Source organism: Oncorhynchus mykiss, chromosome 3, assembly GCF_057628025.1.
Source record: "Oncorhynchus mykiss isolate SJ-2025 chromosome 3, ASM5762802v1, whole genome shotgun sequence".
Classification (NCBI taxonomy): Eukaryota; Metazoa; Chordata; class Actinopteri; order Salmoniformes; family Salmonidae; genus Oncorhynchus; species Oncorhynchus mykiss.
Window position 1 is genome coordinate 76,212,146 of NC_143024.1, and position 14,899 is coordinate 76,227,044.

The following is a 14,899-nucleotide window of genomic DNA, read 5'->3' on the forward strand; positions in this document are numbered from 1 at the left end:
CACCCCTGCAGAACTAAACACAAAATATTTTCTCTGGGTATATTGACTCCCACACAGGGCTAAAGAGACCACATTCTCTACAAGACAACGTTCTTAAAGAGACAATTTTCAAGGCCCTGAAAACAGATACTATTGATGTGACTTTGACTCAGTCTGTTCTCTGTTGTTGACATTCTCCACAGTGAGTGGTATCAGATCAGACATTCTGAGAGCACGCAGCAGCTTATCTCACTGTGTAGAACACCAGCAGTGACCATGATGGTGCTTGTGAACAAACCAAGCATATAGAATTGCACTTCCATTCATTTGAGACCATTATGTGTGTTCCATGAACCTCTTTTTGCTCCTCAACTTTGTCTTTCTCCTTCCTTTTACTTTCTTTCTCTCTCTCCTCCCCTCTTACCTCTTTCTCAAGGCGTGCTATCTCTTCTATCTCTTATGTGCTGTATCCGTCTGCACACGCTCATTAAGAGCCTTATAATGATTGGAGATGTAGTCCAGTAGCCATTCTACTCCCTTTCTGATGGACCTATTCAATGTCTTCCCTGAGCCAAGTACAGCTGAGCACAACTTCTACAAGAACAACACAAGGGCATGTTCCAGGGACACAAATTCTTCACAGTAGCATATTCATTACGCCAATTCTGTTGCAAAACGTTTCTTAAACGGAAGCAAACAGAACGAAGCAGTGAGGGACCTACAGTCTTAGTAAAGAAGGTGCTATCTTTAACCTAAAATAGTTATTTGTCTGTCTGCATATGATAACCTTTTGAAGAACCCTTTTTGGTTCTAGGAAGAACTCTTTTGGGCTCCATGTAGAATTATTTCCACAGAGGGTTCTACATGGAATCCAAAAGAGTTCTACCTGTACCAAAAAGGTTTCTCCTATGGGAACAGTCGAATAACCCTTTTGGAACCCTTTTTTTCCAAGAGTGTACCTGAATTTGTCCAATAGAAACTCTTATTTGGACTAACGATTACACCCCGTGCCTTTAGGCATAAGCAAGATATGCTATGTTATGAGACACTTACTATGAAGAAGCTACATTGGTGTCTGTTGACCGGTGTCTCCAGAGAGAGACGGTGTATCAGCTCCACCTCAGAGCCATGGACAGGTTCGGCTCATTGGCAAGCCTAGGACAGAGAGACGGGACAGACACACCTGTCACAACCCAAAACGGTGTATTTTGTTGTCATAACACCTACACATTAGGAATGAATCATACACCTGTTTTTTATCTGCTGGTTACTATAACTCAGTTCTATATCGTCTTACTGTTGGTTGAGATTTACTTCTCCACCCTGTGCTTTTATGAAACACATACAATAGGCCTTCGTTTGGTCAAAAATGTCAGCCAGGCTCAGTAGAACCACTGGAGCCTGAGAAACACAATAGGGCCAGACCAGTGACTTAGCTAGCAGGCTGCACCGTAGGCTCCATACATAATGTCATGTATAGAGCTAAAACAACTCTTCTACATCATTGCTGTTCTACACAATACAGCTCTATTTGTTCTATGACGCTGTTTGAGCAGCCCCTGGGACAGACTAGTCCACATCTGTTCTCCCTTCTCCCCCTGGCCACAGAGAGTTCTCAATGAGAGAGAAGGGGTGTGGCCAGACTGGCGGAAGCACATTTCCTGGGAAGTGTTGTTTCTCTGTTATAGCAGTTTACTGACTAACTGTTAACATATAGGAAAACTAACAGAACACACACACGTGACCTACAGCTAATAAGTATTTGGAGTGGAGGGCTCAATAGATTCCCTGAGGATACCGTTCAGAAGGATGGGATATACATTTGGATAACTTCATGAATACTTTTTGTGAAGTACGAATAATCCATTCTCCATGGCTTGGCTAAATTGACAGTTACATTCCTGGTCAAACGTAAATGGCAGGCTCTAAGCCTCACGGATTACTTACTACAACAAGGTAAATAGCAGAACTCACACCTGCCTGGCTCAGGATACTTGTTGTAAGTGTTAGAATATGTTTTCTTAAGTGTGTGTTATTGTTTTCTCATATGAAATTCAAGGTTCTTAAGACCAAAAATGGATTGAATTAAAAATAAAAAAAGGTCAGAGTTGCCTTTACAATAATATCCTGTATAAAAGAGGAAAGCATTTGTTCTCTTCCGCCCCAGCAGAACACTTGCATTATTGTGACAAATGTCAACAGGCAGTTCTCTCATAAACTCTGTGACAGGTGAACAGATGGAAAGTTGGAAAGCAGTCAGAGAACAGAAGAAACCGTCAAAACATTCAGACACAGACAAGCTGGACTGAGTGTGTTTTCAGGCTAAATCTCGCATTGCTCTAGAATCGGTTGAGTAATGTCTGAATCATAGAGTTACAATGACCAGAACGGACAAAGCCCCGGCTTAGTCCATGGGAGGTAAACTCAATGACTGTGGTCCATCAACCATGAAAGTTGACATGGATGGGAATGTGTTCTAGTATTTCTAATTCTATGGTTTGGTTTCAATATGATCTCCAGCCTAGAGAAGGTCAGAGGTCTGTAGTGTTAGAACATGCAGGAGGTCTCACACTTCAATACTGCACACACACACACACTAGTGGTGCGCAGGTCAGCTGTTTGTTCCCTCGCACCCATCCGCAACCGGCCGACTATATGTGATAAAGTGAACATCTGAGGTCCGCACCCGTCCCGAACCCGCTAATATAGAAAATAATACAAGTGAAAGGTTTTCTGTGCAGAATGTCCAAATGGCACCTGTTTGACCGGTTGTAAGGACATAGAAAGCTGTGAAAACGACTCAACATGTTTCTGATAGATTTCAGTTCAGCTTGGATGAATATTTTATGTGGTTGAAATCCTATCAGCTTTTATGATGCTGGTATAGACAGCACCTCCACAAATGGTATCTAACTGCACAGTGCATTCTCTCAAGATGCTGAAAGAAGGAAAGCATATTTCTCCACTCCTGTTCCCCAAGTCAAAATGTAGCCTACATTTGGTGTATCAAGAAATGCTTAATTCTGCAGGAGTTAATATTAAGGCTATGTGAGAGGTTATAGACCTACAGTCAGTGTCCAGATTTCAGTTCCCATTCAACCCATCTGAACAGTAGGCTACAGTTCCCTTGACATACCATAGGTCTATTTGAAGCCCCACTCGTGTGACTGTGGATTTTGCATAGCTCCTCACAATCATCACACTGCTATCATCCTCTCTCACTACTTCACCAGATATTTCCCAAACATTGCCTTTCTGGCCCTCCCTTCTCTTTATTTTCAACTCCATTTCGCAGCTTTTTCTCTTATTGTATTAAATTCCCACATTGTCCTTTTTGCCTCTGTGGATCGAAGTTATGTTTTCTGTCTGTTCCCAAAACCATTTGGTGATTGGCATGTCGGCTATTTGGCGTGGGTTGGCCTACAGTTAGCGCATAAGCCTACGTTTTAGGGCCTAATGCCATATAGCTTAAAATAACGAATGAAAAACCTCAATGTAGCCTAAATTGTACAAGAAAGATTTTTTAAAGTATTGTTTTAATTTTGTTCAACCCACCCGCCCTTCATCCACACAATATATAACCACTGGGACTGTGGGTTATGAGTCAACCCCTACAACACTAATACACACACACACACACACACACACACACACACACACACACACACACACAAACAACAGGTTATTTGTGGGCTTTCCTGTTTGTAATCCATCTGGTAATTGGATAGTGTGTCATTTACAACGCTCTATTTAATTCAAAATACACATTCTGTTCACTCCACCCTTCCTAACAGTTAAAGTCCTCCAAACGATCCAGACACTGCAGGGGAAATACTGTATATATATACTGAATATACTTCAGAATAAACTGATGAAACCTTGAAACTGTTGTAATACTTATTATGTTTTGCTGTCGAGCTAAACCAGATTTGTCTGCTGAACGCCACAGATACCACAGTGTGGATTACAGTCAGACTAACCGAATCTTAAGGGCAACGTTGACAAGCTCTCTGTGGGTGTGTGTGTTTGTACATGTATGTGTGTGTTTGTGTGTGTCTATTAGAAGTTAACTTCTCTGAGAGCAATCATCATATCATTATGTCAGGCAGAGGTACTGGTGAAGGGAAGTGCCTCACTGCAAAAACACAAACAAGATAACTTCTCATGGGAAGCAACGCTGAAGTAGATTCACTGGTGATGGACATAAACATTGTGCTAATGTATCTCTCCCTGCCATTCCCAGCCACAAACACTACTTGTAGCTCAGTGGACCAAAGTGCTTAGGGAATTTCTTAGGAATGTTGACCTTGTCTACGGATATATTATTGAAGAGCTTGTGATGCCAGATTCATTATAGAAGGTCTTGTGGTGCTATAAAGAAACAAAGTGAAGAGAGACTAATTTCCAGTTCAAAGTGAACACACCAAAGTACAGTATCAGTCAAATGTTTGTACACACCTACTCATTCAAAGGTTTTTCTTTATTTTTACTATTTTAACATTGTAGAATAATAGGGAAGACATCAAAACTATGAAATAACACATATGGAATTGTGTAGTAACCCAAAAAGTGCTAATGAAATCAAAATATATATTTTAGATACTTCAAAGTAGCCACCCTTTGCCTTGATGACAGCTTTGCACACTTTTGGCATTCTCTCAACCAGCTTCACCTGGAATGCTTTTCCAACAGTCTTGAAGGAGTTCCCACATATGCTGAGCACTTGTTGGCTGCTTTTCGTTCACTCTGCGGTCCAACTCATCACAAACCAGGTCATCTAATGCAGCACTCCATCACTCTCCTTCTTGGTCAAATAGCCCTTACACAGTCTGGAAGTGTGTTGGGTCATTATCCTGTTGATAAACAAATGATAGTCCCACTAAGCACAAACCAGATGGGATGGTGTATCGCTGAAGAATGCTGTGTTAGCCATGCTGGTTATGTGTGCCTTGAATTCTAAATTAATCACAGATAGTGTCAAGAGTAAAGCACCCCCACACCATCACACCTCCTCCTCCATTTTTCATGGTGGGAACTACACATGCAGAGATGATCCGTTCATCTACTCTGTGTCTCACAAAGACACGGTGGTTGGAGCCAAAATAGTAAAAATAAATAAATACCCATTAATTAGTAGGTGTGGCCAAGCTTTTGACTGGTACTGTACATATTTACCTCATAAGACCTCGAGTTCCTCATTGTAATCATGATGAATAAACTCAAATGTTGACTGAAACACCTTTGCTTAATACAGTGTTTACTCTTTAGGTAGACTTTATGTCATGTATTGTCATGTTGTGTCTTGTTTCTGTCCTTTCCCTTCACCCTGTCTCCCTCTGCTGGTCGTTATTAGGTTACCTTTTCTCCCCCTCTTTCCCCCAGCTGTTCCTTGTCTCCTCCTAACTACCTCGTCACCCCTTTTCCCACCTGTTCCCTTTTTCCCTCTGATTAGTCCTCTATATCTCTCTCTGTTTTTGTTTCTGTCTTTGTCGGATTCTTGTTTGTGTTATTCATGCCTGAACCAGACTATCGTCATGTTTGCTGCAACCTTGTCCTGTCCTGTCGGAATCTGCCGGTCCATCTGAGCCTACGTTTGTTTTGTTATTAAAGAAGCTCTGTTTACGTTAATTCGCTTTTGGGTCCTCATTCACGCATCTAACACTTTAGGTATACCAACAATAGTTGGAGACACCATATACATTGTCAACCAAGACCATATGTTCCTTATTACAGTGAAACAACATCAGACCCTGTCCTCCTGAGTGAGGTCCACCAAAAGGCTCTGTCCTTTGGAGATAACTTCACTACGGGATAACTTCACTAAGGGGCCTCAACTCACAGGCTTTTGTCATCCTTCTGCTTGATCTCCACCGAGAAGTCTCTGACCATGAAGGACCGCCTGGAGGAGCTGCGTCAGAGGGCCCAGGGTTTTCGGGAGGTGAGCAGAGAGACAGATGATACCCCATTCCCTGAGGAAGATGCTAACCCAGATGCCCCATTGGGGGTTAAGGTCGCCACCCCGCAGCAGGCTGTGGTGTTCGAGCAAGAACCAGTCCTGCACAACTTCCTGTCCGAGGCTCAGCATATCCGTGGTGACATCACTGAGCTGGAAACGGAGGTTAGTAAGCTCACATATTCCTCCTATGAGTGGCCGTAACTATATAGACATGTCGACCCGCAAAGCATGCACCTCGGTTGGACTGCAACTGTATGTCCAATTGTCCATGAGAATAATGTTGTGAATTAGGGAGGTGGAAGGATGCTCTCTATGCTCTCTATTCTTGTTATTCATTTAAAGTTTGACTGAATCCTCTTCTCCTTCTCCCCAGGTGAAGAAGTTCAGCCAGCAACAAAGGACCCTGGTGGCAACCATGCGTCGTTTCAGTGTGATGAAGAAGGACAGTGATGTGACGACTGACATCAAGCTGCAGGCAGAGAGCATCCACAGACAGCTGGACGACCTCTCCAAGAAGGCACAGAGTTTAGAAGACATGCAGGGACTGGCTACAGCCACTACACGCATTCAACCCTCCCAACACGCAGCGCTACTTAGACAATTCCAACAGGTCACTCTCCATTAGTTATTATAACCTTTTATTTCAATGGTGTTTTCTGATGTTTTTCTGACAACACTTGATGAACCTCAGCAAAAATATATATTGTTAGTCTTAGTTTTTAATATATGCTAGCTAAGCAAACAGTGAAAATAAATGTCTGTTTCAGGTCTAAAGTACTTGTTCATATTTTACCACTCCTAGGTGATGTGTCTGTACAACAACTCCATCCTCAGTAAACAGGAGCATTGTAAAAACTTCATCATCCGCCAGCTGGAGGTGTTTGGTCGTGACGTCACCGAGGAGGGAGTCGATGAAATGGTTGCCACAGGGAAGTGGGAGGTGTTTAACCAGAACCTCCTCAACGACGAACGCATCACACGCGTTCAGCTGTCCGAGATCGAGCAGAGACACAAGGTAAGCGTAAGTTTTGATGAGTAAGAAAATGCAAGAATATGTCATTGAAGGTAAAGTTAAGAATCTCAGTAGGCCATGTATGTCTGTGACCGACAAACACTAATGTCTCGTGTAATTTACACCAGTTTCACTGTCCGTTCAGACAAATCCTTGACTACTGTTTTGTCTTTATCCTTCGTGCAACTGCTATAGGAGCTACTGAATCTGGAGAGCAACATGAAGGAGCTGAGAGAACTGTTCATGGATATCTTTATGTTGGTGGAGGAGCAAGGAGGCTACATAGACAACATCCAGACCAGCGTAGAGAAGACACAGGACTACGTCACCATCACTAACGAGAAATTTAAAATGGCCACCCGGTACAAGAAGAAGAACCCTCTAAGGAGACTGTGCTGCTGTTGCTGCCCCTGGAGGTGCTGCACATAGAGAAGGGACAAGTCCCCTGAACACTGGAGATAGCCCTGGAGGTTTTTCAGATTGGGAAAGGAAGAGCTCTGGTGTGGAGTGTCTACAGGTATGGGAGGGAAATCTGTAGGGTGGCATGGCAGAACAGTGTTCAGAGAAGATTTAAGCCCATTACAGTGGTCAGAAATCATCCAGGAACAAGAGGATTGTAAGAGGCTGTGCAGTTGAAGCAGGGTGGGAGTCAGTGTCTCCACTCATGAGAGACAACTTTAACACAAGACATAATGCAGTTTGAAAATCAGCAAGACTGCTTACACACGTTTTCAAAACTGTCTCCTTTTTTCAAAACTCTACACACAATTCCCAAAACTGCACACACAAAATGCAAAATGCCTCACATCTTCTTCAAACTGTAACACTGCATTCAAAATGCCATAAACACATGTCAGAATGAAGCATTTGCATCAAATGGCAAACATTGCTTTCATAATGGTACATTTTTGGATATTCCATGTAAACACTGTTGTTCTAAATCTAAAGCTCTTTGGTCTTTCATAGGCTTATATCTACATTTCAATACAATGTTCTACAGTGAAAGTAATCAGATGAGAGGGGTAACAAGTACACTGTAAACACCAATGCAATGTTCTACAGTGAAAGTAATCTGCTGAGAGGGGTAACAAGTACACTGTAAACACCAATGCAATGTAGCATAAACATATGTAAACCAAAAGTATATTCTTTAGAATACAGTAAAGAACACAATTGTGTGTGTGGGGTCCCGGGGGGGGCAGTCCAGGAATTGTTGGGGGGGGGGGCAGTCACCAGTGCTAAGCTACGCTTCATCTCTTCTCCGGCCTGGGTCTGGCCACAATACTTTGTCCACATTACAAGATAAGTGTTCTCTTGCCAAACATCGAGGGAAGTATCTCCTAGCATGGCGTATCCAATCTTGGACAGAGGCAACCTCTATGTCCCCACATGCGTCCTCCATTGCCTGGAGAAGCGGCATGCGGGCATAGGGTTGGCATTCATACACTTTCCAGCGCCAGGCTGAGAAGAATTCCTCTATGGGATTTAGAAAAGGTGAATATGGGGGTAGGTACAAAACTACAAATTGTGGATGGGTGGCAAACCAGTTTTGGACCAGAACAGCCCGGTGAAAACTAACATTGTCCCATAAAACCACAAATCTAGCAGGCTCCTGATCTGGATCAGGGACAAGCATTGTGTAAATTGCATCCAGAAAAGTGAGCATATGGCCGGTGTTGTACGGACCCAGTGTGGCATTGTGATGGAGGACCCCGTTTTGAGTGATGGCAGCACACAGTTATATTACCCCCACTCTGTCCAGGGACATTGGTCATTGCCCTCTGTCCTATTACATTTCTTCCGCGGCGCCTGGTTTTGGTGAGGTAGAAGCCAACCTCATCCGCATAAATAAATTAATGGCGAATTACATGGGCATCCAGCTCCAATACTCTCTGTAACAGACAAAAGGATATACAGATGAGTAAATATGGTATGTCTGAAGTACAGGAAGTAGTGTTGCATACATACCTCTACAAAGTCATGTCACATATTCTTGACTGTCAGAGTTTCTCTCAAATGGCACCTTGTAAAGTTGTTTCATCGTCACTCGGTGCCGTTGGAGGATGCGTTGTATGGTCAACAGGCTTACAGCATTGATGTTGTTAAATATGGTGTCATTATTCAAGATATGCTCTCTTATCTCTCGAATCCTAATTGCTTTTGTTGGCCAAAACCATATTTATAATTGCAGTCTCTTGTACATCTGTAAACAAGTGTCCTCATCCTCCATGATGTCTTTGCCTTTCCACTCTGTACAGAATTCAAACACAGTGTGTGTTCAGCATAGGAACTGTAAACAATGTACAAAAAAAATGTAGTACAGCATGATAACCAACCTCATTCATTCAATACAGTGCAGTAAATGGATGGCTTAGAGTTACAAATGTTTATGCAATACTATGCAGTCATACGTATTTTACAGTACATTACTGTAATGCTAAAATAGTCATTAGATAGTTGCATACCTGTTCTCATTTCTGAAGGTTCGAATTATGGACGCCACTGTAAATCAACTCAAGTTGGGCTGGACTCTCAGTCCAGCCTCTCTCATGGTCAAACCGTGGTTGATCACATGATCAACAAGTGTTGCCCTAATCTCATCAGAGATGGCTCTCCTTCCTTCTCTTCTTTGCCCTCGTTCTCTTCTTCCTCTTCCTCTCCCTCCTACTCCTCTTGCTCTCTGCCATTGTTGGCATTAGGTAGAGAATTGTGTGTAGTGTTTTGAAAAAAGTGTTTTATGCAATTGACAACTGAGTCAAAGGCTGAGAAATAGCTTATGGTTTTGGATATTTGGTGTGTAGTTTTGCACTTTGAGTGAGAGGTTTCAAAAATCGTGTGACATGAAAAGATTTTGTGTTGGAAAAAACTGTAACTGCACAAAAGTATTGACAATGTGGAAACAGATTGAATTTTACTTTCATTAATCATTGCAAGTATTTATTTTAAGTGCTAGTTTTTGTATTTACTCAAACTTTGTGTGTATGTACAATACATATGAATGTATTAATCTGAGAGTTTCACTTCAAATCAGGCAGGCTCAATGGGAAATGTGTTTTATTTCAAGATTTCACTGTGAATTAAGCAATTTCATGTTGGGTATGCTTTTGTACTTCCTAATGTCAACTTTTATTTTGTTAAGGCCAGTTACCATTTCAGAAGATGACTTTCAGACATTGGCTGTTATTTAATATTCCAGAACATTTCAAACCAATCAACATCACAATTAAACCCTCTCTGACTGTGAACAGCGTAGGTGAAACAATGACACATTTTACTGTGTCACTGTGCTTTGTCATAGCAGCAGCGGTGTGGGAGTGTACTTCATTACAGACCCATATGTGTCACGGCACAATCAGTGGAAATGCCAAGTCACAGGATTATGGCCCAGTATTGTCTGTGTGTGTGTGTGTGTGTGTTAACAGTGGACCCAGGTGTCTGATGTCAGAGTCAAGACAGAGGACAGGGTGTGTCTGGACCTGATTGGTAACAGGTTGAACTGATATCATAGGACAGGATAAGTGTCTATGGACACGCCACAGGGCACAGCGATGATACTATGCCGTATACACAGGTAGGTCAGCTCTAACACAGCTGAACAGGAACTAGGATATAGCTAGGTAGCCAGACTGGGATTTGTATTTGTATTTATTATGGATCCTCATTAGCTGCTGACAAGGCAGCAGCTACTCTTCCTGGAGTTCAGCAAAAAATAAGGCAATTGAGATATGGCCTGGGGTAGCTGTTCCATATTCAACAATATACTCACTCAGACAGACTCCAAAGGTATCAACAAATTATAAGCTTCCTGACTGTTCAAATTCCAAAGAGAGGTTACCCACAGGTCTACATATGCCTGCTTATCCACTTTCCATCACAATCCCCTAATAACCATCTGGGGTACATTCAACTGTTTCAGTGTAGCAACCTGCCACTGAGTGGTCACTGAAAGAAGTGCAGTGGAAAGTTATATGTTGTGTTTCAAATAGTACTGTAAAAAATAAGCTTATCCCTGCCTGAAATACTCACAGAAGGACAGCTTTGCTAGCGATGTGGGGGTGCTATAGGACCTCAGTGATGGCACTACCCCCCCGCACCCCTCCAAACACAGCTCAGTCACAGACACACCATCTACAGGGGCCTGGTCACAGGTTTCCTGGGGGAAAGATAAGACAAACATTCAGTAATACTCTTTAAGATCACAACAGTGCATTAAAGATTCATGACTCATATAACTGTTACATGTCAAACTTGTTTTGAAGTTACTGTCTGTCTGTGTGTATCAGTGATCAGTCAGTCTGTGAAGCTGTAAGAGGTTCTCTTATAACGGTCTGAGGAACATCAAAGTGTGTCTGAGTACAACCAGCTGTGGTCAGTCCAGAGATCTGTCATTATTTTACTGTGTGGTTTTAGAAGCCCATCAACGTCAGACCGGGGGTAACAGGACCTGCAGCGTGTTGTGTGTTACAGCCTGTGCTAAATCACACAGGTCACACTGGTAGCAGGACAGGACGTACTAGCCCAGATCCCAAGAGCTGTGGTAGACTGAGGCAGACAACACATCAGTCTCTATTCACAGCTTTCAAAGGGATAGATCCCCCCAATATCAAAGACTGAACTTTTCATACCTATCAGACTTTAGTTATTGGGTGAAGTACCTCAACTGTAAGTATATGCCTATGGGAGAGTAAACTTGATGTTACTGTATGAGAGAGAAGTTCACCTACCTGTAGACCTCTGATTATAGTAGTCTTCCCTGCATTGTCCAGACTCAACACGACCACAGTCACCTTTCTGCTGAACACAGATCAATAACACTTTGAAAGAGAAGTTTATGGTGCACAGCTAGACAGCACAGGTAGACCTACGTGTCACCTCTCCTCACCTTACAGGTTCTCTGCACCAATTAGAACAGAGCATCCTGACTAAATATTTCACAACTAGGTATTGTAGTTAACCTGGGGGAAGTTGCAGTTAATGAGACAGATAGACTGTAATGGGGGTCATAATAAAAATATGAGGAGTCCATTGCTGTGGTGTTCCAGAGAGATGCTGAATGAGGTTGCTATTGTCTCTTCTCTCTGTCCTTTCTTTTCCCCGTATTTGTATCACCTCTAATCACAGTCCTCTTTCCCTGTCTCAGCTGTGTTAGGGTACAGAGGGAGAATTCAACAACAGGTGGCGCTGCTGTCAAATAATTGTGAAAAGTGGAGTGATGCAAGAAATGGCAACTACGGTAGTCAAAGAAGCATTTCTCTCTTGTTAATGTTTTGTGTTTTGTGTTTGAATGACGATCTACCTACTGAAATCACATCAGATGAATAGCTTTCAGTCAGGACAACTTTGATCACAAGCCGGTTCCATGTTGCTGCTTCGTAACAACTCTACTTGATTATTTAGTGTTGTGTGGCATGTGGATCATGTTGATTCATATACAACATTGTAGTAAACCCAGCCTGAAGAGTTGTCATGGCTTGGCTGAGAAACAACTCACCATGAACACAAGACATATTAACACCGACATCTGTTAATAAAACATGTCTCTGTGGAGGCCTTCTTCAGTGACCTGGTCGGGGTTTGGGGTGGTTTGAGGGTACAGGGAGCCCCCCTACAGGTTAATCCTGTCTTTAATGAGAGAGAAAGGCACACACACACCACTGGGCCTCTGCCTTCATCAGATCTGATAGACAACACTGACAGCAGCAGAATATGAGATTCACTCAGCCCTCCCACTGTGATGGTAGAGTCTATTGACTGTACTGTGTGACAGAAATGTAAAACATTTCAACTAAAGCCCGGCCATCACACCTTCATCACTAATTCATTGACTGTATTATTTAGCATAATGACATCAATACCAGACGCATATATTTCCATCAGCTATACCTCAGAGTCAGCGATACAGCAATTCGTCATACACCAAATTCACTTACCTTCTGCATGATATTTTGGTACTTTGTAAAATAGTTTACAAGCAATTGAAAGTCATTAAAATGATTGTATTGTCCTTGTATTTGAATCCAGGAACAATATCAGATCATCTGATCCAGTCCTCCTGATATACTGTACTCTACACTATCATCTATTTCAACACAAAGTGATTACTGGGCACTCTGGCTGTATAATGCTATTTCCTCTGCTAACTCTACAGGGCCAATCTGTAGTCATATGAATGGGGCAATGCTTTCAGCACACATTCTGTTAACACAATCAAAATGGAAACGTTGTAAATTGTGTTTACTATGTAGGTCAAGACTCTCGCTGTCGAAAAAGGTAATCCTCTCTCATATCGTTGTGTGTGTTATGTGTGTGTGTGTCCTTTCATGTATCTCTCTTTCTGTCCATCCACCTGTCCGTCTACACGTCTGCTCATCCGTCTGTGCTTTCTGTAATGTAAAATATTCCAAATGGTTCTATATAATCAGTCTGGAATGCTGAGAAATGTTATTTTACAGCCTCATTTTAGATGAAATAGATTGTGGATAGAATGGAGACTGAAATTAAAAGGCAGAAATGTACCTCTGTTAGGGCCAAATTATAGCAGTAAAACATTTTAATATTACATTCCCGTCAATCTATTTTCACATCATTTTCAAATATTATCAGTAGTTCAAATGGCTAGCGATCAAAGCTGTCATGTGATAATGGAGTAGAGTACTTCACCCTCTTCCTAAAGTCACCTCTGATCCAATAAACCTCCTGAAACTCTGCCATTCTCTCATTAGACTGAGAATGTTCTCTGAGAGGTTGGATACCTGGCCAATGTGTGTGTGTGTGTGTGTGTGTGTGTGTGTGTGTGTGTGTGTGTGTGTATCATCACTGAGGCGTGAACAATCGGAGTACCTGGACGGGATCAAAAGTTTTCCCAGCCACAGGAACCAAGCAAACACACACACACACACACACACACACACAAACACACACACATGCCCTGTGGTGTGATTGTCCCCGTGTGAATGTGTGATTTACAGTACTATATGACAGCCTCTCTGTGAACCGATGCAGGTTGGAGGAGTTCTACATCTGAATCTGCACAATTATTTATTTCCTATTTCTGCTTATTAGGGGAGCAACTCTCAGGGCTGGACAAGAGGAGAGGATATACGGTGTGACTACAGGATGTCTGTGTCTGAGACAGACATGGAGAAAAAGAGAGACAGGGTGAGAGTGAGAGAGCGATATGACTCACTAGTTTCATATTTGTGATTATTTCCCCAGTCTCAGAATGAAGAAGGGTTTCTCAGAGTGCAAATAGAGGGCAATTAGTTGTTTAAATAGTTTACAGTATAGTGAGAAATCCAAAGATGTTTGCAACAATGCTGTGAATGTATAATTTATTATAAATAAAAAATTATATAATTTTTACGTTTTATTGATCAACATTATAAATAAATCTATTCAACATGTATTTTATTTTCTCTGTTTGTGTCTATTTTATGTAAATGTCACACAGTGGTGATTTTTTTTTCTAAAGTCCTAATCAGATTTGAGCAATAGAGCTGGAGGCAGGATGAAGGACAAGGGGGGAAATCATTTTCCCCAATCTTCGAGCAAGTGAAATCTCAAGCGGCCAGACGCCACTTCACAAACAGTATAACGTTACACTGCATTGAACCAGTCTAAGCTATAGTTCTGCTGTACACAGTGCCTTCGGAAAGTATTCAGACCCCTTGACTTTTTCCACATTTTGTTATGTTACAGCCTTATTAAAAAATGTCCTCATCAATCTACACACAATACCCCTTAATGACTTAGAAAAAAGAGGATTTTAGACATTTTTGCACATTTATTAAAAATTAAAAACTGAAATATTATTTTTTTAAATAAATGTAAATTGTATTTGTCACATGCGCCGAAATCAACAAGCCCTTAACCAACAACGCAGTTTTAAGAAAAATACCTAAATAAAGTAAGAGATAAAAATAACCAACAATTAAAGAGCAGCAGTGAAATAA

The 14,899-nt window shown here is 41.8% G+C and overlaps 1 protein-coding gene across 1 annotated transcript; it reads left to right on the plus strand.

Moving 5' to 3' along the window:
• The first annotated feature begins 1,619 nt into the window (after positions 1–1,619).
• LOC110520382 (syntaxin-19) lies at positions 1,620–9,954 on the plus strand. The gene is made up of 5 exons (XM_021597662.3): positions 1,620–1,935; positions 5,713–6,097; positions 6,309–6,545; positions 6,738–6,950; positions 7,143–9,954. The coding sequence occupies exons 2-5, from the start codon at positions 5,867–5,869 to the stop codon at positions 7,374–7,376; spliced, it is 915 nt and encodes a 304-aa protein (XP_021453337.2). The 5' UTR covers positions 1,620–1,935; positions 5,713–5,866; the 3' UTR covers positions 7,377–9,954.
• The last annotated feature ends 4,945 nt before the right edge of the window (positions 9,955–14,899 follow it).

Bases quoted from the DNA above. Each gene is read 5' to 3' on its own strand.
- LOC110520382 (XM_021597662.3), top strand. From the start codon at position 5,867: ATGAAGGACCGCCTGGAGGAGCTGCGTCAGAGGGCCCAGGGTTTTCGG. The intron at 6,098-6,308 runs GTTAGTAAGCTC...CCTTCTCCCCAG, and splicing joins TCACTGAGCTGGAAACGGAG to GTGAAGAAGTTCAGCCAGCA. The intron at 6,546-6,737 runs GTCACTCTCCAT...TACCACTCCTAG, and splicing joins TACTTAGACAATTCCAACAG to GTGATGTGTCTGTACAACAA.